General features: G+C 39.5%; 1 protein-coding gene across 9 annotated transcripts in view; it reads left to right on the top strand.

Annotated features, from left to right (window-relative positions):
* Positions 1-14,411, top strand: part of Osbpl9 (oxysterol binding protein like 9) — a 160,555-nt gene that overhangs the window by 100,238 nt on the left and 45,906 nt on the right. For 2 of the 9 annotated variants that reach the window (XM_004639133.2, XM_004639132.3), the window contains exon 1: positions 4,985-5,072. The exons of 6 other annotated variants lie outside the window; for them this stretch is intronic. In XM_004639133.2, the coding sequence (XP_004639190.1) occupies positions 5,046-5,072 (27 nt within the window). In that variant the 5' untranslated portion in view covers positions 4,985-5,045. One more of the 9 variants, XM_023724181.1, reaches the window with a different exon arrangement.

The following is a 14,411-nucleotide window of genomic DNA, read 5'->3' as shown; positions in this document are numbered from 1 at the left end:
GATCTCTGGAGCCGGGGAGATTGGCTCAGTGGAATAAGCGCTTCCCTGGCGAGCGCAAGGGCCTGAGTTCAATCCCCGGAAAAAAAAAAAAAAAAAAAAAAAAAAAGATCTCTGGAATTCTTTTGGGAAGATACCTAGAAGGGGAGTAGTTGGGCCAAATGGAGTCTCCATACTGATTTCCACCCTGACTGTACTAATTTAATTTACACTAACGATGGAGAAAGAGTCCTTTTCTCCCCATAGCCTCACCAACCTTTGTTATTTGATTTGCTGATAGAGGTTCTGGCATAAGATGCAAACTCAGTGTTGTTTTAATTTGCATTTCTCTCTTGACCAGACATTTTGAATTTGTTTTCGTGTATTTTTTGGCCATTTATACTTCTTCTAAGAAGTGTCTATTTCAGTTCCACATTTTTTGATTATTTAAAAATTATTTGTCAGTACAATTTAGATATACATTATGATTCATCAGAGGGAATTGATATAATTTTGTACATGATATAACTTAATCATAGGTACATGAAATAATTGTTTCTCTTTCACTTACCCTCCCTTCAGTCTCTCTTCCCTTATTTACAAAGCTTTGTTTCCATTTTATCCTTTTCTCATTTTTTTCTTTCCTTCCTTCTTTACCGGCTTCCTTTCCTAGTTTCCATTCCTTTGAACAGTTTTTCTTTCCTATTTTACAATATCTGTTATACATGTTGGTTCTTATTTACATTTTTAGTTTCTCACACCAGAGAAACAATGCAATATTGACGTGTGTGTCTAGTTTATTTCACTTAAAGAGTATAATCTCCAGTGCACCCGAATAAAAGATGCAGAAACACCTCCAGACACTCAGCCACTTTATCTTTGGCAAAGGTATCAAACACATTCCCTGGAAGAGAGATGGCCTCTTCAATGAAGGTGCTGGAAAAATCTGGCTCTGCACATGCTGAAGATTAAAATTGGGCCCCTATCTTTCACCATGCCCTAAACTAAATTTGAAATGAATCATATATCTAAATATTAAGGCCAAAACATTAAGTCTGCTGGAAGATAGATTAGATAAAATCCTTGAAGACATTGGTTAGGCAAAGATTTTATGAAAAAAAACCCTACTAATTTCTCCTAGTTCATTAAAAAGCTAGGTTTGTAGCAATATTATTTAGACAACTAAATGCTAGTATCTTGTACTCTGAGTAACTAATTTAAAGATAACAATATGCAATGTATTAACCATCATTATCTTCTTGTCATTGTTTTGGAAGTTTGTTTTTTGGTTTTCTTCCTTTAAAATAAAAAAATTATATCTTTTTATTGTATAATAAAAGCTTACTGTAGCTCTAATCACAATGTATATCTTTCTATATTATATGTTAAAAATTTACTGTAGCTCTGATAAGCTTTTGCACAGCAAAAGAAATCACCAAGAGTGAAAAGACAATCCACAGAGTGGGAAAATATTTTAACCAGTTGTTCCTCAAGCAGAGGACTAATATCTAGAACATATATAGAATTGAAAAAAATCCGGACACCCCAAATTTAAAGACCCCATCCAAAAATGGGCCTCTGAAATGAACAGACACTTCCTATATGAAGAAGTAGATATGGCAAATAAATATGAAAGATGTTCAATATCACTGGTCATTTGAGTGATGCAAATTAAAACAGTGCTGAGATTCCATCTCCAGAAAGAATGGCTACACATGCTTGCAAGGCTGTTGATTGGGTCTTTTATTTGGGGCAGTCTAATTTTTTGAGTTCTTAGTTTTCTGAGGTATGCGTGGTAATTTTTTAAAAATTCTTTTTTCCATTCTATAATGTATCTTTTCACCTTGGTTTTCTTTGCTGTGCAAAGCTTTTTAATTTGATATAACCCCATTTTGTTGATTCTTGATTTTTTTTCTTATGTGATTGGGTTTCTATTCAGAAAGTCCTTGCCTGGGTGTATGACTGCAGGAGTTTTACCTAATTTATCTTTCAACAGTTTAAGTCTTTTGAGTTTTAATGTTTAGATCTTTGATGGCAGTGTGTTGGTTCATGCTTATAATCCCAGTACTCATAAAGCTGAAACAGTATGGTTACTGTGATTTTGAGCCAAGCTAGATTAAATAGTGCGTTGAGGGGCTGGGGAGATAGGTCGCGGCCTAACCATCTGCCTGGCAAGTGTAAAGTCCCAAGTTCAATCTGCAGTATGGAGTTTTTTTTTTTTTTTTTTTAAAATATATTTTTTATTAGAGCATATTTTACAAAATATTGGATTTCGAAATGATATTTTCATACACACTTTGAACCTATTTTAATCAAAATGATGGCCCCATTAAGTTTTTCTTACCCCTACCCTCTTCCTTTCCTCTTGTTTAATAAGTTCTAGGGCCCAGTATGGAGTTGTTTTTGTGTTCTCTATCCTTGTTATGACTTACGTCTCCATTTTCCCCCAAAGCCTCAAGTGGTAATGGAGGGTGGGCTTTTCTGAGGCGGCTCAATCTAGGGTTTCTTTTGTTCCTTTGTGTTTCATCTTCTGATATTCTTAAAATATATGTAATAACTTTGTTTAAAAACAGTAACAGTATTGGGGATTGAACCTAGTACCTTGACGTTGACCTATATTTAAAGTCTGTTTTTACTTTTAGTTTTTGAATAAAAAGAAGGCTCTCCATTACTTACCATGGCTGGGTGTGAACTTGGCGTTCCTCCTCCTTTAGCCTCCCAAATGCTGGGTTTACAGGCATGTGCCATCACGCCCAGTTTAAATATGAAATAACTTTTGTAGTTTTCCCTACAGTTCTTAGAAATTCTGTTTCTTGTTGTTGTTTTTCTCTTGCACTGTTTTTCTTTTCAGTTTTGGACGTGTATTGAGATGTCTTCGAACTCCAAGATTATTTCCTCACTTGTGTCCAGTCTGCTACTCATAAGCCCCTAAAAGGCCATCTTCATTTCCAGTGGTTTTTAATCTCTAGCATTTCCTCTTTATTCTTAACATTTCCATTTCTGCTTGTATGGTTAAGAATAACCCAAATAAAAAATGGTAGCTGTGTTAAGTTCCACAAAAAGAGTCACGGACAGGGACAACATATTCACATTGGCAGGGTGGAAATGATGATGATTTGTAGATGTAAATAAAGAATTGGGATTGGTGTGGAGGCAGCTGCTAGTCACTGTTAGATACTGAGTTGCATGTATGACAGTGGAAAGCAGTTAAGGTTGTTTCATTGAATGTATACTAATGGAGTTGGTTATGGAAACACTGCTCTGACTGTTGTGTGGAGAATGACTTGGAGGAGCTCCTGTAGATTCAGGAAGACTAATTTGCAACAGATGGAAATGGATAAAGTTTGACAAAATCTTGAGAATATTTAGGAGGCAAAAATGAGAACTTGGTGATGGACTATATGTGGAATAGGGGAAGTGTCTAAGGATTGTAAGGTTTCTGGTTTGCATGTTAGGGTGGATGGAGGTGGTTTTATTTACTGATCCAGGAGCCCTGGAAAATACCAGCTGCTCTACTGCCCACCTACAACCCCATTCATTCATTCATTCATTCATTCTTTAATTCTTTCAAACACAGGCTCTCATTAGGTTGGTTAGGGCAGGGGGTACTCGAATTTGTGATTTTCCTGCCTCAGCTGCCCTTAGCACTGGAATTACCGGCCTGGTGACACAAGACCCTGTTGGGGGCTGCAGGAAGCTAGGAAATTGATCGAATGTGTGTAGGTAGGACTGGGTCTCAGTGCCTAAAGCAAACAAGCTACTTCACTCCTGAGATTAACATTCTGTTTAGTTCTGGTTAGCTATTAGTCACTAAGCAACTTTGTGTCATGTGTTACAAATTTTGCAAAAGTATAAATAAAGGATCGTTTTGTTGTGCATTGAGTTAAGTCTTGCCCATCAGGCAGACTATCGACCACCTAGCTCAGCTTTTGTCCTGTCTTTTTCATTCCTGCTGCCATGTCTCCCTACAACACTTGGGTGAAAATTCCAGGTTTTTATTTAATACGTAGGTAGGGCAAGAGAATAGTTGGTACTGGACATATATGGGAGTATGGGAGCGCAGCTCATATTCAGCTAGCATTTATTGATCTCTTTGTATAGTGTGTACTAGGCTAGGTGTTGGGGGCAGCAGTAGAGCTATAAAAATTCTTAAAAAGTGATCACATGTTTCAGTGTTTAGTAGTCCTGGGAGAGGCACATAAATAACGAGTAATAAAGCAGAAAAAGTGATTGTCCTCCAGATCTATACATGAATCACTGTGTGATTTCCTGCATTTGGGGCCTTTCCTGTGGAGGTCCTTAAGCTGTAACTTTAGGTGTAAACTAATTTTAAATCACGCCATTTGGATTTGTAAGAATCTTCACAAGCCACCCACTTTCCTTATGGAGCTGTAGCACAACAGCTGGCCCAAGGAAGTCCTGCCGATTAATAAAACTGGCACTCAACGTTTTGTTTATTGATGCACTGTAGTAATTCCTCCCCGTTGCTCTCGGCAACTGAGATAACTTTCCGGAAGTAAGCAAAACATCAGTTATCTAGATGAAATGCCTTGGATGGCCCACTGGAGGCCGGAGGGCGTAGGTCAAACATCTGTGGCTGTGACCCAGCCCTTCTCCACATGCTCCCCCTCTCCCCAGCTGAATCCCTCGGCGCCGGGACCCTAACCCACGGCTAGCTGCTTCGGCGACCCCTCCCCTTCCTGGCGGCGAGGCCTGGAGGAGGTGGATGGGCCGTCCCGACCAGGCCAACCCCCTCCTGCTGAGACCACGCCTCTCTCCACCCTAAACTGGACGCGTCGCCAATCGGTAGCTGCTCACCTGCAGCAGGTGACCAATGGCCAATCGCCAGGGGTGTCTTTGCCAGGAGCTGGCAGAGCTAGCCAATCGGGGTGGCCCTGGGTTCTTGGCGAGGGCGGGGCGGGGGGGGGTGGAGGTTGGCGGGTCTCCCGGGACGAGCTGAATTTCTGTGCTGCGGGTGCCACGGCTGTCGATCTGTCAGGGGGTAGGACTGCGGCGCTTGGGCGCTGCCCGTTCCCTCCCGAGAGGTGCGGAGGGCGGGGCCTCGGCGAATGGCTTTCCTGCTGGCCGCCTGTGGAGTGAGTAGCGGCGGCGAAGGGCAGGGAGAGGGCCCGGGCCCCAGCCGGAGTCCCTGGGGTTCGTGGTGCCCGTCCGGGCCTGGCCGGGGGCTTAGAAGTCGCACTCCTCTGCCTTCCTCTGGCGCCCCTCTGCCTTCCTCTGGGTACGGGCGACGTGGCTGCCAGGCCCTTCTGCCTGGGGAAGCTCTCCCCACTTCCTCACTGAGTTGGCAGCCGGAGAGGTCGTCCGCCTGCAAACCCGAGTTGGGAGCATTCGATTAGTTTTCCTCTTTTCGGATTATTTTGGTAGAACTTAGTTTTCCTTTTGGAAAAGGACTCAATGTGGTTTTAAGCACAAAAAGTTAAGCTATTTTTTATATGAAAGCTTAATTTTGAGCAGTTGCCCTTTAATAGATTCTCCAGTTGCAAGGCACATATTTTTTAAAAAAATGTTTTTGGTGCTGTGATTTTGCTTGGCTGTGTATTTTTGTGTGTAATTACGGATGTTGTTTGTACGTGTGCAAGAGGGATATGGTCTTATTGCTGTTTGGATAACTGCTACAAAAGCATTGAAAACTTAGGTATTGTTTTGTAGGGCTCATGTGACACTGACAGGAAGGTTGGAGTGTTGAACCTAATTAAGTTGCCTGTAGTCAGATCAGGAAGCATTTTTGAATTGTGCCCTTTTTTGGCAGATATTATGTGTACTGCACTAGGAAGAGAGAAAGATGAGATGTATATTGAGTAAGAAAACTTGCTGATTTGAAGTAACATAAGGCTTAGCTTGATTAAACTGTCTTATTAGCTGCATTAAGAATAGTAAAAACAAATCAAGGAACTTTCCTAGTTTCTTAGTGGAGAAGGTGAATAGGGTGTTAAAATGTTAAAAATTTTGCAATGAATTTTACAGTTGGAAAATTCTCACACAGTCATTTCAGAAGCACCTCTCGGGACATTCCCTGTAAGGAACTCAGTGAATGCTAAAGTTCATTAATGACGAGTGTTAGCATCTCCCATTCACTTAGGAAGAGATACGTTTCGTAACTTTTATTTCTGTTATAACTCAGCAAGAGACTACTACTATGTTTCTTTTCCTAGTCATGGGAAGGTATGACTCACTTAAAAATCAGATTTTTAGTCTGAGCGCTTAAATAAGAAACAAAGATAAAGTAAAGTTGGGCTTATTTCCAGTGTCCTGAGTTTGTTTTGGACTTAACGTTTTACCTGACGTGTCCTTCAGTGAATAAGAGGCTGCAGAAGACTGTTGGGTGTACTCATTGTAGCGTCTTAAATGTTCTGGATAGTATGATTTTTATGTTTTAATGTGGAAAGATGATTGCATTTAGTAATAATTGACCCACTCGGCTAATCTCTAGTTGATTTGCAGCTCGGCCAGGAATTCAGTTCAGTGTATATTTAATGAGGCTAGGAACGAACGTTGTGATAGTGTCATGTTTTTTAATTAATTAATTTATTTATTTATTTACTCACTTGGTACAGGGTCTCGTTACACAGCTTGGACTCAGTGATCCTCCTGTCTCAGCCTCCCCGGCACTGGGATTACAGGCATGCATCCCCACCTTGGGTTTCTGTGGCTGGCATGGCACGCCTGGGATTCCTGGCCCACATGGCATGCAGTACCAGGGATCGAACTCGGGATCTTGCACTTGCCAGGCAGGTGCTTAGACTGACGAGCTATCCCCCCCCCATTGACAGCACCATATTCTCATGGTTTGAAAATCTGGCAGTTTGCAGTTTACACAGTGAGCAAAGAATAGTGACAGAACAGTTACAGTTGTACTTTTATTCTAAAGAGCAAATTCTTGGATGTCCTTTACAACATGTAGAGTTCTATGGTGATTCTTATAAAGGAAAGATTTTATGATTATTATGATCTCCTTAAAGTGTTATGCTTGAAAAAATAGTTCTTAGACTGATAATAAGCAAATGTGCCTCTTAAATATTCTGAGGAATTATTCTGTCACACATCACCATTTAAATCTGCTTTCTTTTTGCATTAGTGGTACTGTATTTCTGGGATGTGGCACTTTGTTTTTTCTATATGATAATGCTTTTTAGTCCCTCCTCATCTCTCATTTAGACTTTATTTGGAAAAAAAAATTGGATTCGTCTGTAACTGGACTTCCCCCACTCAACCTCTTTATTTTCAAAGCCAAATCTGAGGGAGTGACTGCCATGCTTAAAAATCTGTTTTGGTTACCTGCTGCCAAAGTGCAGGTGCTTGGGGTGTCCTTTAAGGCCCTTCATGGTCTGGTGCTGTTTGTCTTTCTTCAGCCTGAGCTGCAGGTGCTTTACTCAGGGTCCCCACCATAGTTTTCTTATATAGAATGTTCTGTAGCCTCTCGTGGCCCCTACCTTTCCTCTTTCTTAGGTTTCCCAACTAGATCTTAGGTGGTAAGGCTTCAGTTTGTTCTTTAGGTTCAGCACGTCTTATCTTTTTATGCTGTTTTCCTTTAGACAGAGAGATAGTACTGTCCTTTGTGTGCTACTGCAGTACTTTGTTCTTGACTCTATTACAGTTTTCATAGAGTTGTAAAAGTTTTTTCTTGTGTCTGGTTCTTGTATTAGATTGTGATTAACTGTAACTCAAAAAGTTCTCACTCATCTTTGTCCCCAATCAGTCCCTAGGCCAGGAGCCAGAAGTTGTGATTCCTTTCCTCATCCATGGTAAGCATCATAGCTGCACCCTTGGAACAAAAGGTTAACAGGAGAAAAATTTCAACAGATTTATTTAGTCAGAGATTTACATGACGGAGGGGTCTTCTCAGTGAAGATCCAAAGACCCAGCGAAAACCGTCTTTGTGCTCAGGTCCATTGAAGAATGCACAGCTGTGTAGAATATTGCTGGACGAAAAAGGTATTCTCTAATCATGAGATTGAAAGTTGGAAACCCAGCAGTCCCAACTATTCGGTTTCTTTTTGGAGGGTCAGGGATGCAATTCATTGTAGAGTGCTTGCCTAGCATTCATGAGTGTCTGAGTTCAGTTTTCGGCACTGCACACAACAGAACCAGGATTCTTCTTGGCCTCTTTGTAGCATTCCTTCCTTCTGGGTAATGTGCAGGGCCCATTTCAAAGTGAGTCCTGTGATTTACTGTCATCTAGGATAAGTTAGGGAATTTCTTTCTGGGCAGCTTCTACAGAAGAAGCAGGAGGTGGTTCCTGGTGTTCCATGTGGCTTTGAGAGAGGGGTTCTAGTTATATTGCCTAGCCATGGGAAAATGAATGCCAGATTCACTGGCCTGTCTTGGGAGGCAAAGTAGGCCAACAAGTAAAGAGAGACTGCTCCTGAGGCCTTTTTATTGTCCTTTGGTTTAAAACACTGTGCAAAGGGTACATACCTTAGGGTATGGTTTTCAGAGACATAGTAAGTGGTCACAAATGCTTGATTTCCTTTTTGGGAGAGGGACTTTTTTTTTTTTTTATTTTTAAACAGGAACTCACTATTGTATTCAGGGTGGCCATGAACTCATTGTGTAGCCCAAGCTGGCTTCAAACCCTAGGCAACCCTCCAGCCTCAGCCTTCCCAGTGCACCACCACACCTGGCTTAACAGCTGCTTGTTAAATGATCAAAATATGAGAGATAATATCCAAAATATGTGAACTTTTAACTGAGTTGTGCTGGAGTTAGGGTTTCCCCTGTGAGTTAATATGTTTACCATGTCCCTGAATTCCTTGGTTGCTACTAGGTGGGAGAAGAGGGTTGGAGATGTGCAGGACCAGTGTTATAGGTGCTGTGCATGTCAGCCTCACTCCAATGTATTCATAGTTACAGTTATAGCACTGCTAGCGCAAGTCCCTTCTGGTGTACTCTTGGTATGGCAGGAAAAAGCCTGTTACTGACAAGAAAAGTCAAAGAAACTGCTGAGAAGGGATAAAATTTGACCTTCTTGGTAATTACAGATGCTGTTATCTCTGTTGAAATTTTCAAAGGAAACATTATGATAGTACCTGGCCAAAATAGATTTTCAGTAAATATTTGTATCATGAAAAAAGGCTGTTGGTGGTTGTTGGCAAGGGGGTGAGTGAGAGTGAGAACTGTGGACTTCGGAGCACTGGAGTTCATAGCTTTTTAGAGACACCGTTAAATAATTTGGCTTCTACACTCTATTGGCTGAGCAGTTCATTTTATTTTTTCCAAAATCTGCCACCAACTAAGTTATTCTGCTTACGCCATTGCTTTTCGCATCCTCTGCATTCCAGAGCATGTTTTAGAATCTGACTGCCTTGGTCTTTCTCACTCAGGGCCAAGGTTATACTAAATGGTAGAGTTTGCTTGAGCTTAGCTTTTTTTTTTTTTTTTTTTGTCACATTGTAGACCATGTGGTTATAATTGGAACCCATGAGTTCTTACTCTCTTTAAATGAATTATATATTTTTTACCCCAAAAAATGAATAAAAGAGGCTCCCACTCTAGTTTATCAAGGTACTTTTCTGGGTAAATAGGTTGTGTAGCTGGAGCTTTTGGCTTCATAGAATCCTAGAACTGAAAGAAAATTTAAAGTTTTAACTCAGTCCCTACTTCAAAAAAAGAAAGAAAGAAAAGAAAATGGCACCTTGAAGAAATCAAGCAGTTAGTTCAAAGTCACCTGTTGATAACCATCCAGCATAAAAGTATAAAAACGAAATATAAGAAGTAAAGCCATGCTGTTATGTTGAGCTGTAGGGGACTCAGATCAATAATTTCTGACATTGCCAGTCAAGCGGAAGACCCAGTACTATTATGGACTACTGGACTCTTTTAGAATATTTTGCTGAGTTAACACACCTATAATATTCAAATAACGGAACTTAACAAAAAAGGGAATGCAGATGAATGTCCATTTTGTATCTGTGTATTCAAAATGGTTAGGATAGATATATAGTTACATTCTCTTAATGAATACAGGGATTTGTTCTAATGGTGTTTGTAAATAGGATATCATGTCCGCACTTATACAGCAATTAACCACTAGGAAGAATGTATGCAGTGTGTTAATTATTGAAACTGTGCTTTATCAACAAAATTATGGAAAAAAAATTAAAAAATAAAAACCTTACATTTACCAAAAAAGAAAGAAAGAAAGAAAGAAACTGTGCTACCAGTTTGGTTTGAAACTGTCTCATTGCTATTTGTTTCTCAATAAAATTATGGAAAAAAAATTACAGGCAATGGCATATTCCAAACAAAACAAAAAAACAAAGTCACACGTTGAGAGAGTATAGTAGTAGAAGCTGAGCCTGGAGGATTCTTGTTTTTTGTTATCTCCAGAAATTATAACATACTGCTCTGAAGACTTCATTTATTGTTCACTTTGCTTCTTGAGACCAGTATTTTTTCCAGTTGGACCACTAACCTTTGGTTCCCTGCAAAAGCAGCATCCAGATGTAAAAATTATTCTCTTACACAGTAGGATGTAGTGGCACTTGCCTGTAACCACAGCTCTTTGGGATGCTGGGCAGGAGAATCTCTCTCTGGCTCTGTGAATTCCAACCTCTCTGGTTATACTAGCCCTTCAGTGGAAGTATCCTTTCTCTTTATTCTCTCCATTTTAATTGATTTGTTTTCCTTTCTCTTTTCTGCTGTGTGCTCCAAGAGGCCAAGCTTTCTGTTGACAACCCTGCAGTCCTTGGTCTGTGTGGGTTGGCCAGTGGGAGGCAGCAGAAGAAGGGGGAGGGAGAAAAGGAAGTCGTTGGAGTACAGTTTGTGTTCCTTCTTGCTCCTCAGCCTTGCTGAAGTTTTAGCAGTGACTGTTCCACAGCTGTACGGTGGACCCTTAACTTCTGATGTGTGGCCCAAGGTAGTGAACATTGTTTTGGCCTTCCATGTTTCTGCTAAGAGTGCCATTGAAGGCTTTCCACTGTTCTTAATTCCTGGAGACCCTTGCCTTCTCCTTTAGTGTCCTTAGCCCTAGAGTCATTCTTGTATATAGTTGCTATATACAATAGCAACTGTTTGTTTTAACTTTCCTCTGATTGTGCTGTTTCCTGCCTGACCTTACTGCTATGATACTCCTCCCCAGCTCTGTCCAAATCCTGCACTTAACATTTGTTTTACCACTCTCAAATCAGTTATTTGTTGTCAGATTTCCTCTGACTTTTTTTTTAAGGAGAGAGTAGCTATTTGCTTGACCTTGGCATCCCCAAAGTGTCCGGTACAGTGCCATAGTAATGGGAGATACCCAATGAATTAGTAATTTTTTTTTTTTTTTTTTTGTGGAACCAGGGATTGAACTCATGCCCTAGCGCTTGCCAGGGAAGCGCTTATTCCACTGAGCCATCTCCCCGGCCCCTAATTAGTAATTATTTTAACACTGACTTAATTCTAAGACCCAGAGCGGTATGTGTGAAATGTGCTTATGATAAAATTTAGGAAGAAAGAGATGTGGTGGCACACACCTGTCATGCCAGCACTCAGAAGGCTGAGGCAGGAAGAGCACCACAAGTTCAAGGCCAGCCGGGACTACGTGGTGAGACCTTGTCTGGGTGGGAAGGGGTGAGTTTGTTTTTATTTTTAAAGAGACAAGATGATTGTCATTGCCTGATCTTTCGTCTTACTATATTACTGTTTATTTTGTTGTCTCTCTCTCTGTTCAGTTTCTCTCACATTTTTTCCCTTCAAAAACTTGGTTAGCCTTAGAAAAATTTAATTTGGATTATAATGAATGAATCTTTTATAATTGAATTATTAATGATTTCTATTTTGAATGTTATGATTTATAATCTGTAAACTTCAAATTCTTGTGCTACTTTTATGTTGAAATGCTAACAGGCAGGAGTATTATAGAATTCCTTAATTCATTTATGGAATTTTTGTTTCACATTTGCTACAAACTAATTACAGCTTAAAGACTATCATAGGTAATAAGACAAAGATCTGCCATTGTCAGCTTGTATTCTTTTTTTAAATTTTAACTAAAATGTAATGTTTTTTAAAAAATTTTATTAGTACCCTCATCTTTTTTAGACAGAGCCTCAATATGCTGTTCATGCTGAGTTTGACCTCACTTTGTAGCTCAGGCTGGTCTCGAACTCACAATAGTCTTCCTACCTTAGCCTCCTGAGGGCTGGTGTTACAGGCATGTGCCACTGTGCTGAGCTTATTATTGTATATTTCAAATATATAATAAATACATTCTTAGTGGAGGAATTGGAACAAATACATGTTGTGTCTTGCTCTTTCTATGTGGACTTGTATTCTAGTCCTATTTCAAGTCAAGATGATAGGTTTCTGACAGACTGTATCAGGGTGGTTTTATATACACTTTTTACAGCTTTAGCAAAAACTGAACCTTTGTTCATTTCTTGACATTTGCTGGCAGCTAATATCATATATATGGAAACAACATATGTACTTTTGAACAGTTTTACAATCTGTTCAATTCAGGGTTTTTGTTTTGTTTGGTACATGTGAAATGAAAGCCTGACCAGTTTTTATGTTTGCTTCTCTTGAGTGTCAATATGTTATTTTTGTGTACAGAGAGATTTAGTCTTACAGTTCAGGTCTTATTTTGTAAATACTTTATAATTAACTTTTCAACCATTATCATGCTATGAGAAGTCTGCAGTTATTTCAAAGCTTGAATGAATTACTAAAATACTTTAGTTTAAGGCTTTATGTGTTTAGTATGAAATTTCCTTGTTACATGCAGAGCAGTTTCCAGTACATTTACTTGAAACATTTGTATTTAGTAAATACTAAAAATAGACTTCCTAAAACGATAACAATCTGAGTATGAGAGATTTTTTTTTTTTTTTTTTTTTGGTGGAACTAGGGATTGAATTCAGGCCCTTGCGCTTGCCAGGCAAGCACTTACTCTACTGAGCCATCTCTCTGGCCCCCAAGAGTGTATTTTTTAATTCCATACTAGTGAACCCTTCAGATTATGTAGATGTTAAAATAACATAACCTAAGGCTTTTAGGAAAGGTAGTGCTAGTAGCCTGGCCATTTAAAATGTCCCAGAAAAAAAGTGTTAGTTGACTGCCAAACACTGCATGTTCAACAGTGCTTGCTTAGGGAATGATGTGGTATTGTTTCTATTGAGGTTGCTTTCTTGAATGTTGAGTCATGATCATGTTGGCAGGAAGGGTGTGGGAGAAAAACTTGAATGTTCTGCTTTGTTTTACCAGCCATTTTTTCTAATAGCATTTAATTTTTTCCAGTATAGTGGTAACTGCAAAGTTTTAACTAGTACATTTTTACTAATGTGTCCCTTACCTTAACATGAATAATATTGTAGTTGAGAGTATATCTTAGATACAGTGTCTGAATTCTATCCACTTCACCAGGAATGAAAAAAATGTGAATGTTTTTGTTTTGTTATTGACGTAAGGTCTTGCTTTGAAATTAAGGCTGCTCTTGAGGTCACTATGTAGCCCAGACTGGCCTCAAACCCTCAGCGAAATGCCCCAACGTCCTGGGGGAGTACAGGCGTCTGCCACAATGCCAGGCAATTTCTTAATGCTTTATTTTTCTTTGGAGAGGTATCTCAGTAGTTTAAGCATTGCTACATTTACTCCTTAACGTATTTTGGGATTTTGCAGACAGTTTTGTAAGGATAATACTGATAGTTCTGCACATAAAATTTTCTGGAAAATATAAGCTATGGTTTCTGAATTTTTTTTACATAAAGTTTTCAAATTGAGATCACAAAGTAAATCATATTTACAAAAAACTAGACAAAGTGGCTATAAATTAGAAAGTGAAAGTTTCTGTCTCAAATGTCCCATTTCCATAGTGCCTAGTACTTATAGCATTTTGTATATTTGTTTCATGTGTGTCATGTCACAGATATACATGTAAGTAAGCAACCTTTTAAAAATGCAAGTCACTGCTTTTTAAAATGCAGCTTTGGCAATTTGTCAAGACCCTGTCTCAAAATTTAAAAAAGGTTCTGGGGGTGTAGCTCAGCATAAAGGCCCTGAGCTCAGGCCCTAGTCTCCCTCCACCCCCATCTTTAATACTTTGTATATCTTTCCTTGTTGTAGTTTGCTTCCTGCATTCAGAGCAAGTGAACTTGTGTCATTTTAGATTGAGATTTTTTTTTAAGGCCAGTTTGGGCATCGAATTGCCTTAGGTAGTCTTACATACTTTTCATGACATTTAAATATTGACAATGTGGTAACATCCTTGTGTCAGAGACTAGAACCATGTAATTCATTGTCTGAACTGGAGCAGTTCTTTTGTTTTTCTGCAGGGATAAGGAGGTATTGAACTCTTCTTGCCAGGCAGGAGCTTATGTCATTGAGCTATCCCCCCAGGCCTAAACAGGGACACTTCTAAAAGTGAAAGGGGCTGCTAGTAATCTTGCTAAAACAGTGCTCATAAAGACTGCCCCAGGCTACCTAGAGCAATATGG

Source organism: Octodon degus, unplaced genomic scaffold, assembly GCF_000260255.1.
Source record: "Octodon degus isolate 3935 unplaced genomic scaffold, OctDeg1.0 scaffold00107, whole genome shotgun sequence".
NCBI classification, from domain to species: Eukaryota; Metazoa; Chordata; class Mammalia; order Rodentia; family Octodontidae; genus Octodon; species Octodon degus.
The sequence above is the reverse complement of the archived record's forward strand: the minus strand, read 5'-3'. Positions and strand labels throughout refer to the sequence as shown.